A 19,906-nucleotide genomic window follows, 5' to 3' on the forward strand; every position below is an offset into this window, starting at 1 on the left:
CTGAAACTGTATTGTGTGGTGACAAAAATAACTAAAACTAACTAAAATTATAGTGAAAATGTCCTTCGTTTTCGTCTTTGTCAACTTTTTTCATACATAATTCAGTGTTTCTATTTCAGCATGCAGGAACACATGGTGAATATGTTTACTGAGACTGGGATGTTTACACTAGAACCAAAATACAAAACACCCAGAACTGTAAGAGTTAATAACCTTATTGGGGCTGAGATGGATAAACCAAAGGAAATGAAGGCACATACCCATTACAAAAAAACTAAAACTAACACTAAAACTGATACAAACTAAACTAAAACTAAGCATTTTCAAAAAATAAAAAATAAACTAAAACTAGCAAACTCACTCTAAAAACGAATTAAAACTAACTGAATTTGAAAACAAAAATTCACAACGAAATTAAAACTAAAACTAATGAAAAATCCAAAACTATTATAACCTTGATCCCAACCTTTCCTTTCCTTTACTCTCCAGTGTCTCAGTCCATCACAGCATCCTCTTGAATTCTGACTCCTGGTCTCTGCATCCAAGAGTTTCTCTCTCTGTGCAGTGAGAGCTGGGACTCCTGTGTACTTATCCTCTCTCTGATCTGTTTGTTTCACATCTGCAGGGAAAGTGAATAAGAGGGAATGAAAGAGAGACAGATTGGCTCGTAGTTGAACGTGTGTCAGACTTAATTCCAGGGAAGAGTTTTGTTTTTTTTGCGCTAATCCTTAATAAATGACGACCCACATGGATGCTTTTTTGAAAATGACAATAAAGCTGCTTGCTGGGGGAAACTCCAGGAAACTCTTCCGTGCAAATGTCTGCACGTATGCTTGATATCTGATTTGGCTTCAGAGAGCAATCGCAGGAAGGAAACATTTGAGCTCATATTGTGATCAAACTGCCGGAGAAGCATCATCAGCTGGGAGAATGAGCTTTCACAGCAATGTCACCCAACCTGCCCACTCAGACCAGATCCTTTTATCTGCCTGATTTACAGGCAACACTAACCAAACCAACATGTGTTTGATTGTGCGACACCATTCACTGATGCTGTGTTAGTCACTGATGTGTTGAGGCAAAAAAAGAGAGAGGAGGGGGTGAAAACTGGCCTTGGATGTTGCTACTGACACAGCCAGAGACAGAGCTGCTACCAGTGATGTGATGTGGTTTGGCACAGAGAGGGAGGCAGCGCTGAGGGCTGAGTCATACCAACACACACACACACACACACACACACACACACACACACATGCTGGGGAGCAGAGGAATGTAAGGATGAGTGGACAAGAGCAACTGCGGTCTTAGAAAACGCTCATTATGTACAAAAAAACCACATAAATGGGACATAAAGAGGAGTTGGTGGATGTGACATCACCTGGTCCGACACTATTTACTTTAAGATAATTCAGATAATCAGAGTTCGTCAGATGGAGACTTGAGGTTTCTGGATGATTTCTCTTCGATCTGTTGTCACATTGAATCTGTTGACAAGCTGTTTTCAAACCTTCAATGACATGCCAGCCCTGTGCATAATCTTCAGCTGTCACAGATTCTGGACTCTGTGTGTTGTTAGTGTTTGTTGTCACTGCGGCTGTAGTAACCGCCGAGGACAATGAGGTCATCGTGTCAGAACATTTTAGGAGTATTTGGGAGTTTTAGAGACCAGGAGGGAGCTTCTAGTCATGACAAGCTGATTACAATGGTTTTTTTTTAAAGGAAATATATGTCGTTAAGCCTACTTTTAGGCCAATAAATTAATGTAAGAGTCATAATTTTCTGCCAGTGTGCTGAGCTGAAAACCATTTATCTTCATATTGAGGGATTATGCTGATTTCCAACTTCAAGGAAAGAAAAGTCCTCCTCCTGCAGATCTCCTCTCTCTGTCCTTCAGCATGAGTATATGCATGAGCTTCATACAAACTATGTTATATAGTTGCAATTCTCCAAGAATTACCACCTTGTTTTCTTTGCAAATGTTTTGACCTGTAAAGCTTTCAAATGATGTCCTGCGATCCAAAGCTCTAACTACATAAATATGAACTTGAATTAGCCACCAACATGCTAGTTTAGCTACGGTAATCAGCAGGCTAAACTATTTGCAACATTTTCTCTTCATCTCTGAAACCCTTCACTGAATGTGACACGTGTTTTATTGCGTTTATTGTCAGACTGTATTTAGATTCTCTGATGATGAATCTGTCTCTCAGGCTTTCACCGTCTGAAGGGACGTGAACACAGAGCTGCAGTTGTAGAACAGCCAATAGGAACGTCCTCTCTGTGAAATGACCTGTGATTGGCCAAAGTCACCTGTCACAAGCCACCACTTGAATTGGAATATGTTGAAACTTATGTCAGAATTTTTGCCCAATGTTATTAGGAAGAAACTACACTGGATCATCATACATCTAAAAATGTATCGTCACAAATCAGAAAATGACCTTTTTCTAATCTCATAAACTAAATTGGAGATAAATGGTTTTTTACAGCACAGAGACAGAACAATAATTAAAGAAATAAGATGAAAATATGTAATTGAAATAATCAAATGTTGAGACTTTGATGTCGAGTCACATATTTATGGGATGTGAACACTCTAAGATCCTGGTTATCACTGTTCCACATTCAGTATGATGCAATGTGAGAATATTGGAGGGGATTTTGATGTAAAACTAAATTATTTTGAAAGAAGAAAAAGTTAAACTTTTGCTTTTATTGATAACCATATGTTGTAGAAAATCATCATGGAGATCCATCCATCCATCCATCCATTTTCTTCCGCTTATCCAGGGCCGGGTCGCGGGGGCAGCCATGGGTACTTTGCTGTACAGTATGGCATCTCGCCTTAAAGACACCAAACGCCTGGCTTTCCTGTCAGACAACATAGTTCAGAGCAAAATCTGCACAGAGTTGTTGTTTGGAGATGTAAATATTAAAATGACAGTAACAAGCTGCTTCATTCACACATCTTTATCATCTTTGACTACATCAGATACGTCTGATCCAAAGCCAGCAGTTTGTTCTTTGCATCCCCACTAACTCTGAGCTCTTCCTCCTCCTCCTCCTGCAGCCTCTCCTCGGTGAGTTGCCATGGCCCAGTGATGAACGGCGCGGCGGTGCCCGGTAGCCCGGAGCTCTCCTCCTCGTGCCCGCTGCCAGACTGGCGAGAGTTCTGTGAGCTTCATGCTCGAGCCTCCGCTGCAGACTTCGCCGACAAGTTCCAGCGCTTCCTGTCGGAGAACCCGTGCTACGACTCGCCCGGCGCCGATGCGAGCTTCTCACAGCACTTCGCCCACCACTTCCTGGAGTGCTTCTCTGCAGCGTTGACCCAGGCCCGGGAGAACCAGGCGTCCTCGCCGGGGGAGGACGGCTCCAACGCAGCGCCCAAGTACAGCATCGTTCCTTTCCTGGGAATCCAGGGCTGCCCTCTGTCCTACGGACACGACCTGTACCAGAGACGCAAGGACGCCGGGGCGTCCAGCGAGTCCCTGGACAGCATGGACAGCGGAGGGGGAGGGATGGACGGGGGAGGCAGCGGCCCCACCGCCTCCCGAGGCCCCCAGCCCACCCACAAGGTGTCTGCTCTGGGACAGTCCCGCAGCTCAGAGGACGTATCGGTCAGCCACCCGAAGGCTCGCTTCAAGAAGGGCTTCTCCCTGAGGAACATGAGCCTCTGCGTGGTGGACGGCGTGAAGGAGATGTGGCACCGACGAGCCTCCCCCGAACCGGACGGGCCCTCTGGAGCCAGGAGGGCTAACGGGGGAGGAGTGGCAGGAGGAGGAGGAGGAGGAGGAGGAGGAGGGGAGGCTGCAGGGGGAGAGAAATGGTCCCAAAAGCTGCGTCTCCCCAGGGGCTCCCAGGGCCACAAGGCCGAGATGCTGGAGATCCAGAGGGAGGGGGCTCTGAGGTACATGGTGGCTGATGACACAAACTGTATGGGCGCCGCTCAGTGGCAGAAGTGCCGCCTGCTGCTGAGGAAGACGAAGAGAGACGAAGGAGGCGAGAGGTTCCTGCTGGAGTTCTATGTGCCACCCAAGGTACGCAAACACACGCAGACATGGAGGAAAATTAGGCAGAAAACATGATTAAATAGATACTTTGGCTTTATTTAAGTGTTGTTTGTCACGAGTACCAGCATGGAAGATAAGCAATGTACAGCTGTGGACAGGCAGCAGAGAAACTGTATATCTCTTTAAGTGTATACTATATTTAGAATATTTTCACATCTCTACCTTGTCGTCTGACAGTCCTGTTAAAGTTTACAGAGGGGAACTGAACTTGGTGAACTTGCTCTACTCAAAGCCACCAGACTCGTTGACAAAAACACTCATTTTTTCTCGCAGAGTTGCTGATCTACCGTTGTTTAGTTCAATTGTGTTATTGTGTATCTGGAGTTTTAAAGAGTACGTTCAGATTTCCAAATCACACAGTAACACAAACGAACTGATCAAGGCAGCGGGAGACCAGCAACTCTACTGTCTGCAAGGTAAAATGACTGTTTTTGTCAATGGAGTCTGGTGGATTTCAACGGTTTTGAAGTTCTCCCTGAATAAATATAAACAGCAAGGTAAAGTGGTGAAAAAAAATGTAACATGCAACAGTAGTACATTGCTTATGACTGTAGATAAGTATCTCATACAACCCTTCTTTAGAAAAATCCCAATTATTCCTTTAATGGATGATTCAATTAATAATGATATTTCTAGATCTTTCCAACCAACTCTGCCTGACAACAAAGATAGACATACACATTTTTAACATCAGTACTTACAGAAAACAAGGTAAGATGCAGTAAAATTAGCTTACTTATTAGGGTTATTAGGGTTTAGAGTCCATGTGTTTATCCAAAATCATATTAAACATTTAACCAAACCCACTATATCATAACTCAGCGATATTATTTTCCATATACATTGAGGAAGTCATTTTGTCCAGCCACTTTTAAAAGCGGGAGGACAAGTGCATTTCCAGCCCTTCAAGAGAAGTCTAATTGAACATGAGACTTAAAAATTGATTGCAAAAATGATTAAAATATTAATAATTCATGAAAATAATCAAGAGTTGCAGCCCATCATGATTCCCAGATATATATCCCGCGTGATAATCCGACCCCTCTGACCCCGAGTGAAGCACAACTACACACTGGTGCACACATGCACACTTCACATTTGTCTATATGGGATTTCCAGATCATTGCCCCTGACCTTAAGGAGGCCATGAGGCTGTGCAGCTGAGTGAGTGTAAATCTGCCACTGTCCTTTGATCATGGCTGGTGGGAATGTGGGGATAAGCCTGCAGAGAGGGGGGGAGGACAGGTGGGAGGGGGGGAGAGAGAGAGAGAGAGAGAGAGAGAGAGAGAGAGAGAGAGAGAGAGAGAGAGAGAGAGAGAGAGAGGAAGCTGTTACATTGATTTCTGTAAGAGGCAGCGGATTGTGAAGATTCCCTTTCATGTGCAAAAAATAAATATTGATTGGTTCTTCGTCTTTGGCTGCAGTGACAAACTGAAAATAGGAACCAAAATAGTTTTTGTGAGTCACTGAAAAACTCAGAGAGAGGAGCCAAAAGGGGAAACATATAAGACGAAACTTAATAATTGCACTTCAGCTGTTTCCTCTGTTCTATTAACGTTTCACACGTGGGAAAATTATTATCATGTGAGATTAGGAGAAACTTCAGAGCAGCGGTCGCAGCTGAAGTGACACATTAATTAAAAGGCAGACACCTCGACAGGCCGGCCCTGCAGACACTTTGACTTGTTTTATCTCCGCCGTCTTATTCAGGTCTTACAAATCATAACAGTGCAGAGTCAACAGTGTCGGAAAGATAAACTGACTCATAAAATCTCACTCCTGGCCCGCTCCTGGCTCCGTCCCTGTCAGGATCATCAATCTGCACACTGCAGCACGCTAACCGGCTGCATTATGACACAGCAGCCGGAAAACTGCTGCACAAAACCCACAGAAACATGCTAAAACTACAGAGCAACAGCAGCTGGAGCACATCGCATTACCTGTTATTATCAAAAAAGAAACAGCTTTAAATAAAAATATCCAACCCCCGGTAACACTTTACAATAACCACCTAAGTGATGTTTATAGACCAATTATTAACCATTTACAAAGTGCTATACATGTTTAATTTTTAAATGTTTTAAACCAATTTCTTAAATGTATATGAATCGTTTCAAAACCACATAACATACTTGATATGGTGTTAAAAATGTTATAATGAGTGCAACTAAAACTATTAATTAACTATTAATTATAATATATTGGTTTGTTAATGGTAAAGTAACGATTAATTTACATTAATATACCATCTATTTGCCATTTATAAATCATTTAGTTAGTTAAACATTAATAAAATTATGTATTTACCATTCTAAATGGCCTATATACGGTCTATAAACGATGATTAAACATTAATAAACTATCTGTTTACCATTTATAAATGATGGTTATTGTAAAGTGTTACCCAACCCCCCCTTAGAATATAAAACCTTTATGGGACTATTCATTTGCTGGTGTGATTCTATTATTTTTCATGGATAATATAACCTTAAAGATAAATGCAGTATTTGCTAAATGCTAATTGCTCAGGCCATGAGCTAGCAGGCTTTTAGAATATAACAGAATATAACTTGTGGAAAAGCTGATAAATAATTCAGATTTGTAGTTCATAGTTCTTTATTGAGGTTGTAGGAATGCCTATTGGTTCGTAGGAATTGCACTCTTCTTATTGGCTGAGATGTGTGTAACGTTATAATTGCATACTTGTTTTAATTAGGATTATGGAGACGAGGAGAGCACACTAGTTTTTGACCGTGCTCATAATTATTTATTTAGTTAGCCACACTAACATTTATATTTCATGTCCACAACCACCAAACAGTGGTAACTTTCTTTGAGCGATTGAAGTTATTGTGCAGTTACTGATTTTTTCCAGATGTTTTGAAGTCTCATCTCACAGCAGTTCAGTAAGAAATCCTTTTTATATCTACAAAGATAATCTGAACAATACTCCCTTGGCTCTCATTTGGTTTGAGTCATTTCCTTTAATTGTTTAAAGAGTCACTTCAGGGAAATTGAAGAAAAAAACCCCGAACAAATATTTTGTTACTTACATCAAAGTGGAATTTAACCATTTAGATAACTTTAGTTTTATTTGTCCATTAAAAAAAATCCGTAAATATATTAAAATCCCTTCTTTTTTTTTAAATTCTGCACTAATCAGTATTTTCATAGAAACAATAAATTTAATAATGTGTGTAATGTGAGAGGGATAACTTGTAGTGACAAACAAACAAAACAAATAATAATAACTATTTTATTTATATAGTTATAACTTTATTTATTTAGCACCATTCATACATGCAAGTGCTTTACAGTGTGACATTAAAAAACAATAAAAAAATAGTAATAATAAAAAATAAAATAAATAGATTAAAAAAAACACAAGATAAAGACAATAATAATTATACAAAGACTACAAATATACAATTGAATGACAGAAAAATATAAGTAGTAAAAATCGAAATAGGAGAAGATGTGAAAAAAAACTTTAAATAAATAAATATTGCCTAAATAAGTAAGATAATAGATAATAATCAAAAGTACGCTACTGCTCAGCCCTGTACAGCAGACAGACACAGGTTGATAGTATTTGGTGATCATAGCGGAGCATTTAGAGCAGGGGTGTCAAACTCAAATACACAATGGGCCAAAATGTAAAACTTGAATAAAATCGCGGGCCAACATTGAACAAATAAACCTTTTAATATATACCAAACATGTTTTGCTTTAACATTAAATATGGAACCAGCAACGCTTATAAACATACAATATATAACAAAATAGTGCAGACATGCAAATCAAATTTCAAATAAAAAACACATCAATGTCATTAATTTATTAAATAAAAAATAAATAAAAATCGTATGCCTCTTTTCTATTTGCATCCTTCTGATTTAAATATCAAAATAAAGTTTTTTCAACAGGTTAATACATTTAAAAATAAAATAACAATAATAAATCTAGTATTAGCGGTACATGCGCCGTATAATATCGGCGGGTCAGCTTTTATTGTACAATAATAATATAATAATTTGATATTGGCTCGCGGGACAAATAAAATTACACTGGGCCAGAGTTTGACACCCCTGATTTAGAGGCTAAAGAGCTACTTATTCTTATTAGCTGTTCATCTCATGTTCCTCACATGACTTTAAAGCTCTTTTCACATCAGATCATGATGAAAGCAACTCACAACAATTCAAAACTATTCAAACTAGCAGCGATGTGAATTTGAGGCAGTTGCAACACTGAAGCTGAAGAAGAGGGGTTTGAACAGATGGAGACGGACCCTTCATGTATTATTTTTTTTACTACAGAACAGAAAGACTGACCACAGCAGCTTATTTCCACTCACTAATTTCCTGTGAGACAGTCAGAGCTGTGTGGTGGAGCACATGTTCACTGGTTAAGACTGGTTTCCACTAACTTAACATTTCAACACACGGTTCCCACTGAGATTGGGCCATGCAGGAGACAGGGACAGGAAACGGTCAGATGGTTTAATACAGGAAGTGGTTTCTGACATCTGATCCAGAGGAAGGAATGGTGGGCGTGGACGGCAGCCAGCTGCAGGCACATCAAGATCAGAACAGTGTTGCTCCAGACAGATCAGCTGATAAGCCTCAGCCAGACCATCAGTCACACACACACACACACACACACACAGCTCACCGCCTCAAACACACTCATTAGATCTGTTAAGATTATCGTCTGGATCCAACTCTCTGCAGAGGGCAAACAGAGGCCACGATGTTTTCTGTGTTCACTCTCTTGTAAACTCTGATGTTTGTTGCAGTCAGTCAGCAGAAATAATCGCTGAGAAACGCAACGAGAAATAAGAGACGGCATAAAAACTGAGCTGTGGACTCACTGCTGCACTGCAGAAAAGCCAACTTGTATTTTTTGGCCTAAAACAGTGATTTAAGTTGGTAAAACTTGGAAATATAAATTATTGACATTTAGGGCAATAATGTAAGTTAGCACAACAAAGGAAGCCAGTTGTCTGCTCAAAAACAAGTTGGTGAGTTGTTGTTACTTATATCTTTAAGTTGGGGTTCACAACAAGGGACAATAGTTCTGATAACTCTTATTTTCTTTCTGATGCTAGCGGCTAACTGATGCTAGCGGCTAACTGATGCTAGCGGCGCTGCTTGTTACAGCTACAAGAGTAGCCATTAGCGTATTAATGCTAACTCAAAATTGTGGTTGCAACATTAGCTGACATTTCATAGCGGCGTTTCAATCGTGCCAATTCAGCACATTGCAGAAGTTAGCAGAAGTAAGGATTAAAAGTTATTACAATGTAAAATTATAAATTAGTACAACTTAGAGTTGAGTTGACAAAAATCTGAATTCAGAGTTGAGCAAACTCAAAAACAAGACTTAAAGTATTTAGTTTAATCGTCCAACTTAAAATTTTATCGAAGTTTGTTGCCTTGAAATTTTGAGTTCACCCAATTTTTCTTTTTTTGCAGTGTGCAGATTGTGCAAAATCCTCCTTATTATTTTAACTCATAAGAACCCAGACCCAGTTATCCTTAAAGGAAAATTATGGGGATGTACCACAGACCAAGTAGACACATAGAACACATTTATAATGTTTTTGTTTTTTTTAATTCTACCCCTAAATGTCAAAGATCTGTGATGTGACATATATACGCTACATTGGGCGTTTATTTTTTTAATTTTAAAATAAGAAATATCATAAACATAAATACCATAGACACATTTTCTGTTTACAGAAACACAAATTTGCCTTTTTCTTCGCATCTCCACATCATTTATCAAAATTGTGACATTAAAAGTGCTGTTTAACACATTTTTTTCAGATTTGTTTTGAAGTAACAAAAAAATAATGAATAAATAAAAATTTGCATATATCAAAATTGTGACTTTAATTTGTTCAGGAAATGTGGTCAGAACAAGTTAAATGCAATACAGGACATTAAAGGGTTAGAATTGTTAAATGGGTTTAAATTTAGCCTCGTAACAAAAAAAAAGCTTTTTGAAATTAGCTACTTTTACACATTTTGGAGAAGTCACTTCTTTATTCAAGCATAAAGCTGAATATGAGAGATTCTAGAAGATTTAAAGTGTTTGTTACACCGGTGTAATGTTGGTTTTATTTTATGTGAATGAGTTCTTTAAAGGATGCAGTTTATTGCTGCTAAGGTTGTTCTGATGATTCAGATTGCATGTTGCCTCTTAATTATCGTTTGGAGAAGTTGGGTGTGTTTCTCACTAAAGACAGAGAAGTGGAACTATTTAAACCTGTACCACTAATTAAAAGCTCTATTTAAAGCTTTTTTTTTGTAGTAAAATGCAAAGTTTCGACTTTTACAAGTGTTGCAGTTGCCTCCTACAGGATGTAATTAAGAATCAGATTTAACTTTGAAACGTTCATAATTACTTTTTCTGGTTTTTGGGGATTATTACACTGGTGGAAAATTACAGTACCACCCAGGGAGAGATGCATTTTTTGTTTAGTTTAGTTTTGTTGAGCAGAAAAATAAATGTTGTTATGGTATTATGTTGTATAACCAACCAACCTGGAAATAGCCACGGATTCGCTTAACTCAAAATCCGTGGAATAGCCACGGAATCACTCAAATTTCCGTGAAACTGACACGGATTTCGCTACAATGCAAGTTAATGACAGTCATATCCCGTGGCTATTCCAACATACAAAGTGATTATGTACATTCACTGAGTGAATATTTAGAAAATAAAACATATATTTCTTGCTAGAAATGTGATCAAAATCCATTTTTATGCAGAAACTGAATAAATTACTTTAAAAAGACACGAAATGGCCAAAAAAGACACAAAATTACAAAAAAAGACACAAAATTACTAATAAAAAGACACAAAATGACCAAAAAAAAAGACACAAAATGTATTTTTTTTGCAGAAACTAAGTCAAAATATAGATTTTTTCACTAAAATGAGAGAACTGTCCGCCATGTTTTTTGTTCTGACCGCCGGGACCTTGAAAGTCACGTGACTTGGAACAAACCAATAGGAACAAATATCCATGGAATAGCCACGGGATATGACTGTCATTAACTTGCATTGTAGCCAAATCTGTGTCAGTTTCACAGAAATTTGAGTGAATCCGTGGCTATTCCACGGATTCCTGTGAGACCAGGTTCTGTATAACACTGGTATAATACTGTTACTCACACAAATACGGCAACTGGAGTAGGTTTTTTTTGGTATTTCACAACTCACAAATATTCCCCTTTAACAGCCTGTATCAGTAACTATTCAGAACCATGTAGTCTCTGACTTTTACTTCTCTTTTATATTCCTCTTTCGTTCTGTACTGACGTTGAGTCAGAGAGCAGCATTACGTTTGTCTTCCAGGTCTGATTCTGAGTGACGTCAGGAGAATCTGATTATGATTTCAAAACAGCGTCACATTAAATCTTTTGCTCTTTGAAATACGGCTGGGCAATATATCCATATAATATTGATATTGTGATATGAGACTAGACATCGTCTTAGTGTTGTGTTTTCCATATAACAGTAAAGTAATATAATTTACTGTACATACCAGGATGTTCCAACTGTTTTAGTATTTATTTTATTATTTTTATTTATTTTAGTGTAAATATTTTTATAAAAGCACCAATATTCAATCGTAAAAGATGGATATTGAGATACTTGGTCAAAATATTATAATGTTTTGAGTTGAATCACTTCAGCTTGCTGGGATATGTATTTACATCGAATCCTGCATTAAGTTTTGTATGTAAACACGCTGCGTGAAAAATTTGCTTAGCTGAAAATATCTGTTATTAACCCTTTATCAGGCGAAGAACTGTATTTGGTAACTTCAGCGGATATCCAAAATAAAAAATAAAAATATTTTGAGAAAAAAGTTGCAAATTTACTAGATTAAAGTGGCAGATCTACAAGAAAAAAAGTTGCAGATTTAAGAGATTTAAAGTGGGAAATCTGCGTGGAAAAAAGTCACAGATTTATGAGAAAGAAGTGGGAAAAAAACAACTTTTCTCGCAGATTTGCCACTTTAAATCTCTTAAATCTGCTACTTTTTTTCTTGTAGATTTGCCACTTTAATCTAGTAAATTTGCAACTTTTTTCTCGCCCCATTTTGATATCCACTGAAGTTACCAAATATAATTCTTCGCATGATAAAGGGTTAAACAATTATTATTAATAATGATATTAGTACTTTATTATAATTATAATAACATAATTATTGATACTTTTTACTTACTAAGATTCAATTCAATTCAACTTTATTTATAGAGCGCATTTCATGCACAAGGCAGACTCAATGTGCTTCACAATGTAAATACATAATTACAGTTAAAAACAAAAACAAAAACAAAAACACAGAAACACATTCTATATCAAAAAGTGAGCTCTAGATTTAAATTATTGAAATCAAAAGTTGAGGTTTAAAATGATCTTTTCAGAAGCTGGAACCAAAAAATATTTTATATTTCTACTTTATAAAATACTTGAAACAATCCATCAGTTCTCAAAATTGTAACCACATTTTTTTGTGAAGCTGTGTAAAACATACATTAAAACAGATAAGTAGTTAAAGTTAAAAACAGCTGTAGTTTGATCAGATTTGAAAATTCAGACTCAAACATGCTGTTGCAGCGGAAGTGTTGTTTTCTTTGTGGAGGTCCTATAAGGTCGCCTGTATGAGGTTTTATACCACAAACCACGAGAAGAACGTCGGTCTTTTTCTTCTTTAGTTATCGTGACCTGTGTCTGTCTGCATGTTCTCCTCAGTCGTCAAAGCCCAAAGTGAGCATCCCTCTGTCGGCCATCGTGGAGGTGAGGACCACCATGCCGCTGGAGATGCCCGACAAGGACAACACGTTTGTTCTCAAGGTACAAACTGCAAACATTAACATTAACATTAACCTGCTTTTAGTTTCAGATCTGTTCTGAACCCTGATGTGGTCCTGTGAACAGAGCTCAGTGTGTGATCACTGTGTTTGGCTGCTTCCACAGGTGGAAAACGGGGGAGAGTACATCCTGGAAACCATCGACTCGCTGCAGAAGAACTCCTGGGTTGCTGACATCCAGGACTGCATCGACCCCGGGTAAACCACCAGATAAATATTTGCTGTTGGCTGAGGATGGAGAGGGACGGAGAGAGAGAGGGAAGGGGAAAGAGGGGAAACACATACAGTCATTAATCATCAAATTAGAGAGTTTTTGACAGGTTGCTTTAACACAAACACCGCTGACATTCCTCCTCAGCTTCCTGTCGCAGCACGTAAACACAACCATTATTTGTGTCGGTGTTTGCAGGATGTGGATGTGTGTTAGCGTTGTGAGTCAGGACTGTGATGCTTGTTTACCTTCATGTGTATACGTTGTTGTGTGCAGTGACAGCGGCGATGACATCGAGCTGGCGTCATGTCCTCACGGTCAGGCCTCCAAAGACTGCTCCATGGTGGCCTCCTGCAGCTGTGAGCTGCTGTCTGAGGGTGAGCACACACTCTTTTATCCAGCACCTGCAGCATAAAACCTAACTCTTCTGCTCCATGTGGATGTTTCTTATATTTTAATATGTGCTCAGGTGTGTATCGTGCTCCGGAGAGGTCGTGTCCTACGGCAGCAGAGCATTACAGCGCCCCCTCAGTCCGCTGCAGGGAGCCCCCCTTCACCCAGCACCCGTCCCACATGCCTTTAGAGCGCTTCCTCCAGTCGCCCGAGGCCCAGAGCTCCAACTCCTCTGCAGGTAGTGACACACACACACTCAATACTCAGAAGAAGGTTACAGATCAAGAATTAAAACCTTGATTTGTTTGGACGTAGGAGGCAGCGAAGGAGCGAAAGAGTCCGACGGCGATGCCAGCCTGGCGGGGTACCCGTGGTTCCACGGGACCCTGTCCCGCGTACGAGCCGCTCAGTTGGTGCTGGCGGGCGGCGCCAGAAGCCACGGGCTCTTTGTGATCCGTCAGAGCGAGACGCGGCCCGGCGAGTACGTCCTCACCTTCAACTTTCAGGGCAAAGCCAAGGTGAGACAAATACAATTATGATGTCTTATACTTTCTGTAAATTTACTAATGGGATGATTGTGTTGTTTGTGTATAGATAAGTGATGTCAAGATTTCAATTCTATATCAAAAAGTGAGCTCTAGATTTAAATTATTGAAATCAAAAGTTGAGGTTTAAAATGATCTTTTCAGAAGCTGGAACCAAAAAATATTTTATATTTCTACTTTATAAAATACTTAAAACAATCCATTGGTTCTCAAAATTGTAACCACATTTTTTTGTGAAGCTGTGTAAAACATACATAAAAACAGAATGCAACACATTCAGAATGATTTTACATATTAAATAACAAATATCTTGTCTTTGTACTTTATTGGATTAAATGCAGATCATAAAGGTTTTGGAAATCATTACATTCATGTTTTTATCACATTTTCTAACTATTGTGGAATTGGGGTTTTATTGTGTTCATTTTCAGGTTCATACTTATATTTAGGGTTTCTACAGCAGCCTGTTTACATGTTTTAATGTAAAAAAATACATTGTTTTTCTCATACTGTCCGTCTGAAAATACCTGTATTCAAATGCTCCATTTCAGCACCTGTCTCTTTAAGCCCCACTCCTGAAAAAGCTCTGATTGGCTTGCTATAAATATACATTTCAGGCGGTATATTGTGATCTTGTATGTGAAGGGGAGCCAAATCTGAATGGCTCTTTTTTTGTTTTCTGATCCAGGTAGGCCCTCTAAAATAAGACTTGGTGGTCTTATGTTTCAGTATTTGTGTTGGTAGGGACTCCAGATACCCAAATGTACATGCATAAGTAAATATGAAAAGTGAGTTTTCCATAATATAAGTCCTTAAAATAATAAATTAACTTGTTGTTTTTGCACAAGAATATATGAAAATCTGCTCCCAGCTGCAGAGACTACATCTCAAAATGTTGTGACATTGTGAGATGTAGTCCCTGCAGCTCTCTGCAGCTCTCAGCAGTCCTCGGTGGTCCAGGTCCTGGAAACGATGCAGTAGCGTCAACGTTTTGTGTTCTCCTCTGTAACTCGATCCCTGCACATCACATCCTGCCAGCCGGCGGTGTTGAGGAAGTGTCAGCTGCCGCTACTTCCTCTGGTGTCAGCCTGGCATGCTGTCTCTCTGCTCTGAGACACTTTGAGATCAAGTCCTGACCTCTGTCTTGGACGTCTGTTCCACATGTTCACCGTGTGTCACTCTGCTCTTCTCTGCCTTTCTGTGTTTCGTCTTTTTTTTCTCTCCCTTCTCTCTCTCTTCAGTCCTTTAAATCACACACACTTTTCCAGTGGTGGTTCTAGACCAATGTTCCTGTGGGGGCCAAGGAGGGGCCAGTGTTTAATCAGAGGGGCACATTAAAAAACGGCAAAGATGATATTAAAGCATCCAAAACCTTTATTTTAGCTTATTTTAAAATTTCATTGAAGTATATTTGGAAGATACAAAAACATTGATTGAAATAATGAGACTTACTTACAATAACAATTATTTTTGTACAACAATGACATTTCTCATTTTTGTGCACAATTAGTTTTTTTATTTTAAAAGTGCAGTACAGTCAGAATTATCTTTTTTTTTTTTTTAATATGCACAAGCTTTTATTGCACTATTAAACTAATATACAATGTACAGATTCTGGGTTCCTTTTGTGTACAATGAGATATTGTTTGAACAAAAAATAGGTAAGAATTGTTCAGTCGTTCATCGTTATAAATTGATCATTTTATTATTAATTTGACACAGGGGCCACAGCAGGGGCCAAGGGCTTCTTCACAGGGGCAGTGGCCCCTGGAGGCCCCTGTGTAGAACCGCCACTGCACTTTTCTCCCCTGGATATTAATCCTGCCTCCCTTCCTTCTCCTTTCCAGCATTTGCGTTTGTCGGTAAATGAGAACGGGCAGTGCCACGTCCACCACTTGTGGTTCCACACCGTGTCGGACATGTTGAGACACTTCCACGCCCACCCCATCCCCCTGGAGTCTGGAGGCTCCGCTGACATCACGTTACGCTCCTATGTACAAGTGCAGCGAAGCTCCACCACAGGTACACAACACAAGCTGCTCATACACCATTTAATGTTGTTCATCTCTATTCATTTTCATTTAAAGCTGTAAAAGTGTTATTTTTAACATACAAAGGCCTGAAATGTGTACTTAAAGGCCTTCTACTATGCAGTCCCTAATATCCAGATTAGAGACGAGTAATTAATTTACTTTATAACTGTATTAATTGCAGGTGTACTGGAAAGATCAAAGCATTCAGACTTACATTTTTCATAACAAATATCTTGTCTTTGTACTTTATTGGATTAAATGCAGATCATAAAGGTTTTGGAAATCATTACATTTATGTTTTTATCACATTTTCTAACTATTGTGGAATTGGGGTTGTATTATGTTCATTTTCAGGTTCATACTTATATTTAGGGTTTCTACAGCAGCCTGTTTACATGCTTTAATGTAAAAGAAATACATTGTTTTTCTCATACTGTCCATCTGAAAATACCTGTATTCAAATGCTCCATTTCAGCACCTGTCTCTTTAAGCCCCACTCCTGAAAAAGCTGAGTCTGCTTAAGTTAACGTGACAGCTCACCCCAAATTAAAAACAATATACATATTTGTCTCTAATCGGTAGTGCTCTGTGTCCATCTAGATGTCTGCCTTTTCTTGAATAGAATGAAACCAACTCACTGCAATTAACTTGTGGCACTCGAAGCACCAAAAAAATATGTTTGTAAAAACTAAACGGCAACGTCTTCTTCTAGGAATCATGACTCGGTTACTGACAGCAACACAGACCTTGTTGTCAGCAGTCTGTGTTGTTTTCTTTCTATCAAACTACACCTACCAACCGTCTAAATGTGCAGAAGGAAGAGCACTAATAGTTAAGAGTTAGTTAACTTTACAGCTCAGAAGGACGTCATTAACATCATCATTAACATCTCACACTATCACAAACCTTTCATCTATGAGTAGATGCATGCTGCCTTCTGAAAGAAAGTAGTTCCTACATGTAACTGCTCATACTAAGATCTGTGGATGATCCTGAGTAACGGGGTCGTGATTCCAAGAAGAAGACGTTGCTGTTGAATTTTTCAAATGTATTTTTACAAACAAGTTCCAGAGCCGATATCTCCAACTCACACTAAAACAATACAGACTGACAAACAGCACTACAGGTAAGAGAGCAAATATGTATTTATGATTTGATTTAGAGTTATTCATATTCAGTCACTTAACCCCCCACCCCAAAAATCAGCTTGGAATAAATCAACTTGCTCCTGTCCGTGGATAATAAAGGGCAATGAGAAACTTCCAGACAGTTAGTTGTGTTGATGTGTTGCAGCAGTTTGTCCTTACAGACGGAGTAAAAGAGCTAAAACTCACTGACCCTCCCCCCTCCCCTCCCCTCCTCCTCCATGCTAACTGCTCCTGCCCCTCTCTCCTGGCATGGGATGAATGCCCTCCTGTACAGGAGAGTGAGTGGGCGATTATACCGCAGGAGTTTTGCATGCAGGCCGAGTCTCGGGCCCCGACCCACCCTGGTGGTCACAAAGAGGCCCTCTGTTCCTCCCAGCGCTGGACCTACACTCACCCCCATGCACATACTGACATAGAGCGAGGTTTGATTCAGCGCTAAAAGACTCCACTGATACACTGCTCAGGCGAGTCTTTGGCACCAGTGTTGTCGGTGTTATTGCCCACCAAGAGAAAGCATAATAAAGGAGGCCACAGTGTCTGTGTTGACATGCTGCTGCATGAAGGAGCTCCATGAAGGAGCTCCATGAAGGAGCTCCATGAAGGAGCCTTTAGCTGGCAGCGCTGCTCCATAAACCAACAGTTATCAGCCTCACTGATTCATCTATACCAGGGATTCCCAAAGTGTGGTGCGTGGACCCCTGGGGGTGCGTGAGCTGCTGCTAAGGGGTGCGCGAGATGAAAAATGTAATGGCAGTCTGATAATGACACAATTACATTTTTTTCCCCCCACACAATAAAGACGTGTTATTTATTAATTAATAAATACAGGCTATTCAATTTTGTGTCATTTCTTGTTCATTTTTGCATCTATTTTGGTCATTTTTGCATCTAGTTTTTGGTTGTTTGGTAATTTTTACATGTATTTTTGGTCAATTTGTGTCTATTTTGATAATTTTGTGTCATTTTTGCTTATTTTTGATCTTATAATGAAGCGTAGAAGAAGTTATCTTCTTGTTCTTGTATCATTTTTCCAGCCTGTGTTATGATGACGGGTTGTGTTCACTCCACGCTCATTTAAATTTGCTGCAATTTTTGTTCAACGCAGCTCAAAATATTACAACATTTTCCCAACTGATCTGCTTTCTGCCTCTGATCCTGAGCCTGTCATCATCCTCCACCTTTAATATGGCTATAAAAACTCTTATTGCATTTTGGTTTTTGAAGGTGTGGGGGATTGGGGGTGCGTCAACCCAGTTGGGACATAGAAGGGGGTGCACGGCTGAAAAAGTTTGGGAACCGCTGATCTATACTATTAATCAGCTTTTTATTCAATTATTTCTCTCTCCTGCTGCAGATGTGACGGTGCCTCCGGTCCTCACGCCGCCCAGGGACGCAGGCTGCCGGACAGATTCAGCCCAGCCGGCCCTCCTCCCTCCTGGGATCGCAGCTCCCGCAGGGCCTCCTCCTGATCCTCCGCTCTCCTCCAGCACCTCCTCCTCACCCACCGCCCACCTCCCCTCCCTCTCCCGCAGTGACCCAGGTACTGGAGGAGGAGTAGGAGGAGGCCTACAGAGCCGGAGCAACAGCTCTGAGCGCCTGCTGGAGGCCTCGAGTGGAGCGTCGGATGACTACCACGACGCTGACGGGACCCGCCGGGCCCGGGCCGTGGAGAACCAGTACTCTTTCTACTAAAGGGCCCGGAGCAGTCATGTACTGGAGGGGACATGGGGCGCTCTGCTCCTGATGAAAACGGTCCAAATCACTGGATCACACATCGTATTGTTTGTTTGTTTTTGTTTCAAGGCAATTTCCTGTTTTCTCTGATTTGAGATGGGAGGTGAGATCCAACCAGCAGCGCGTCCACGCTGATAAATCCCTCAGGCTCTGTGGCTTCGCTTCAAACTCAAAGAATGTCAGTGAACAAAGAAACAGAAGGCCACAGGAAGAAACGGAGCAGCGAAGATGAGTGTAGGCGGAGAAAGCAAAAGCAAAAGGAAGTCACCCGGTGGAGTCATATGGCTTTGATTCATCTCTCCTGACCACTTCCTGTTCGCTGGGAGCAGATGCTGTGTCACCACCCCGCTGAAGGGTTGAGAGATTGAAATGACCCCTGAAGAAACAGCCCCTCCCCTCAGAGCTCCTCCGAGCTCCTCCGAGCTCCCGAGAGCGTCACATTAATGTTTGTAAAGCTGCTTCGAGTCTGTCCCGGATATCCTCGCTGTCCCTGCAGGGTTTCCCTACAAAGCTCTGCAGCAATCATGGGTGTGTTAGTGTTAGCTCGGAGATGTTTTTCTTAAACGTGTACAGCCTAAAGGGTCTTAGTGCCTGACAATTACCTTGGACTTGAAGGGACTGTCGCCCTATGTGACAGGGAGGATGGTGGTGACGTCTCGCAGAATCACAAAAGCCCAAATATCTAATGCAGGTGATTATTTACCGCCAGTTTCTGCTTGAAAACACACTGAACATACATATCACTGCATACTGAAATGGTTTAGTTCTCACAGTTTCATGAATGGCTGATACCCACACACACACACACACACACACACACATTCTTGTACTTCTATCTTTGTGAGGACCCTCATTGGAACAGTGAATTCCTTTGCAAG

General features: G+C 40.2%; 1 protein-coding gene across 1 annotated transcript; it reads left to right on the forward strand.

Annotated features, from left to right (window-relative positions):
- The first annotated feature begins 3,078 nt into the window (after positions 1 to 3,078).
- Positions 3,079 to 19,890, forward strand: LOC131969489 (SH2B adapter protein 2). The gene is made up of 8 exons (XM_059330507.1): positions 3,079 to 4,037; positions 12,846 to 12,947; positions 13,071 to 13,162; positions 13,452 to 13,552; positions 13,645 to 13,806; positions 13,884 to 14,086; positions 15,961 to 16,135; positions 18,649 to 19,890. Exons 1-8 carry the CDS (start codon positions 3,102 to 3,104, stop codon positions 18,984 to 18,986), a joined length of 2,109 nt encoding a protein of 702 aa, XP_059186490.1. The 5' UTR covers positions 3,079 to 3,101; the 3' UTR covers positions 18,987 to 19,890.
- Positions 19,891 to 19,906: the final 16 nt, after the last annotated feature.

The sequence above is a fragment of the Centropristis striata genome, chromosome 4, assembly GCF_030273125.1.
Source record: "Centropristis striata isolate RG_2023a ecotype Rhode Island chromosome 4, C.striata_1.0, whole genome shotgun sequence".
Classification (NCBI taxonomy): domain Eukaryota; kingdom Metazoa; phylum Chordata; class Actinopteri; order Perciformes; family Serranidae; genus Centropristis; species Centropristis striata.

Bases quoted from the DNA above. Each gene is read 5' to 3' on its own strand.
- LOC131969489 (XM_059330507.1), top strand. From the start codon at position 3,102: ATGAACGGCGCGGCGGTGCCCGGTAGCCCGGAGCTCTCCTCCTCGTGC. The intron at 12,948-13,070 runs GTACAAACTGCA...CTGCTTCCACAG, and splicing joins ACAACACGTTTGTTCTCAAG to GTGGAAAACGGGGGAGAGTA. The intron at 13,163-13,451 runs GTAAACCACCAG...TGTTGTGTGCAG, and splicing joins CAGGACTGCATCGACCCCGG to TGACAGCGGCGATGACATCG.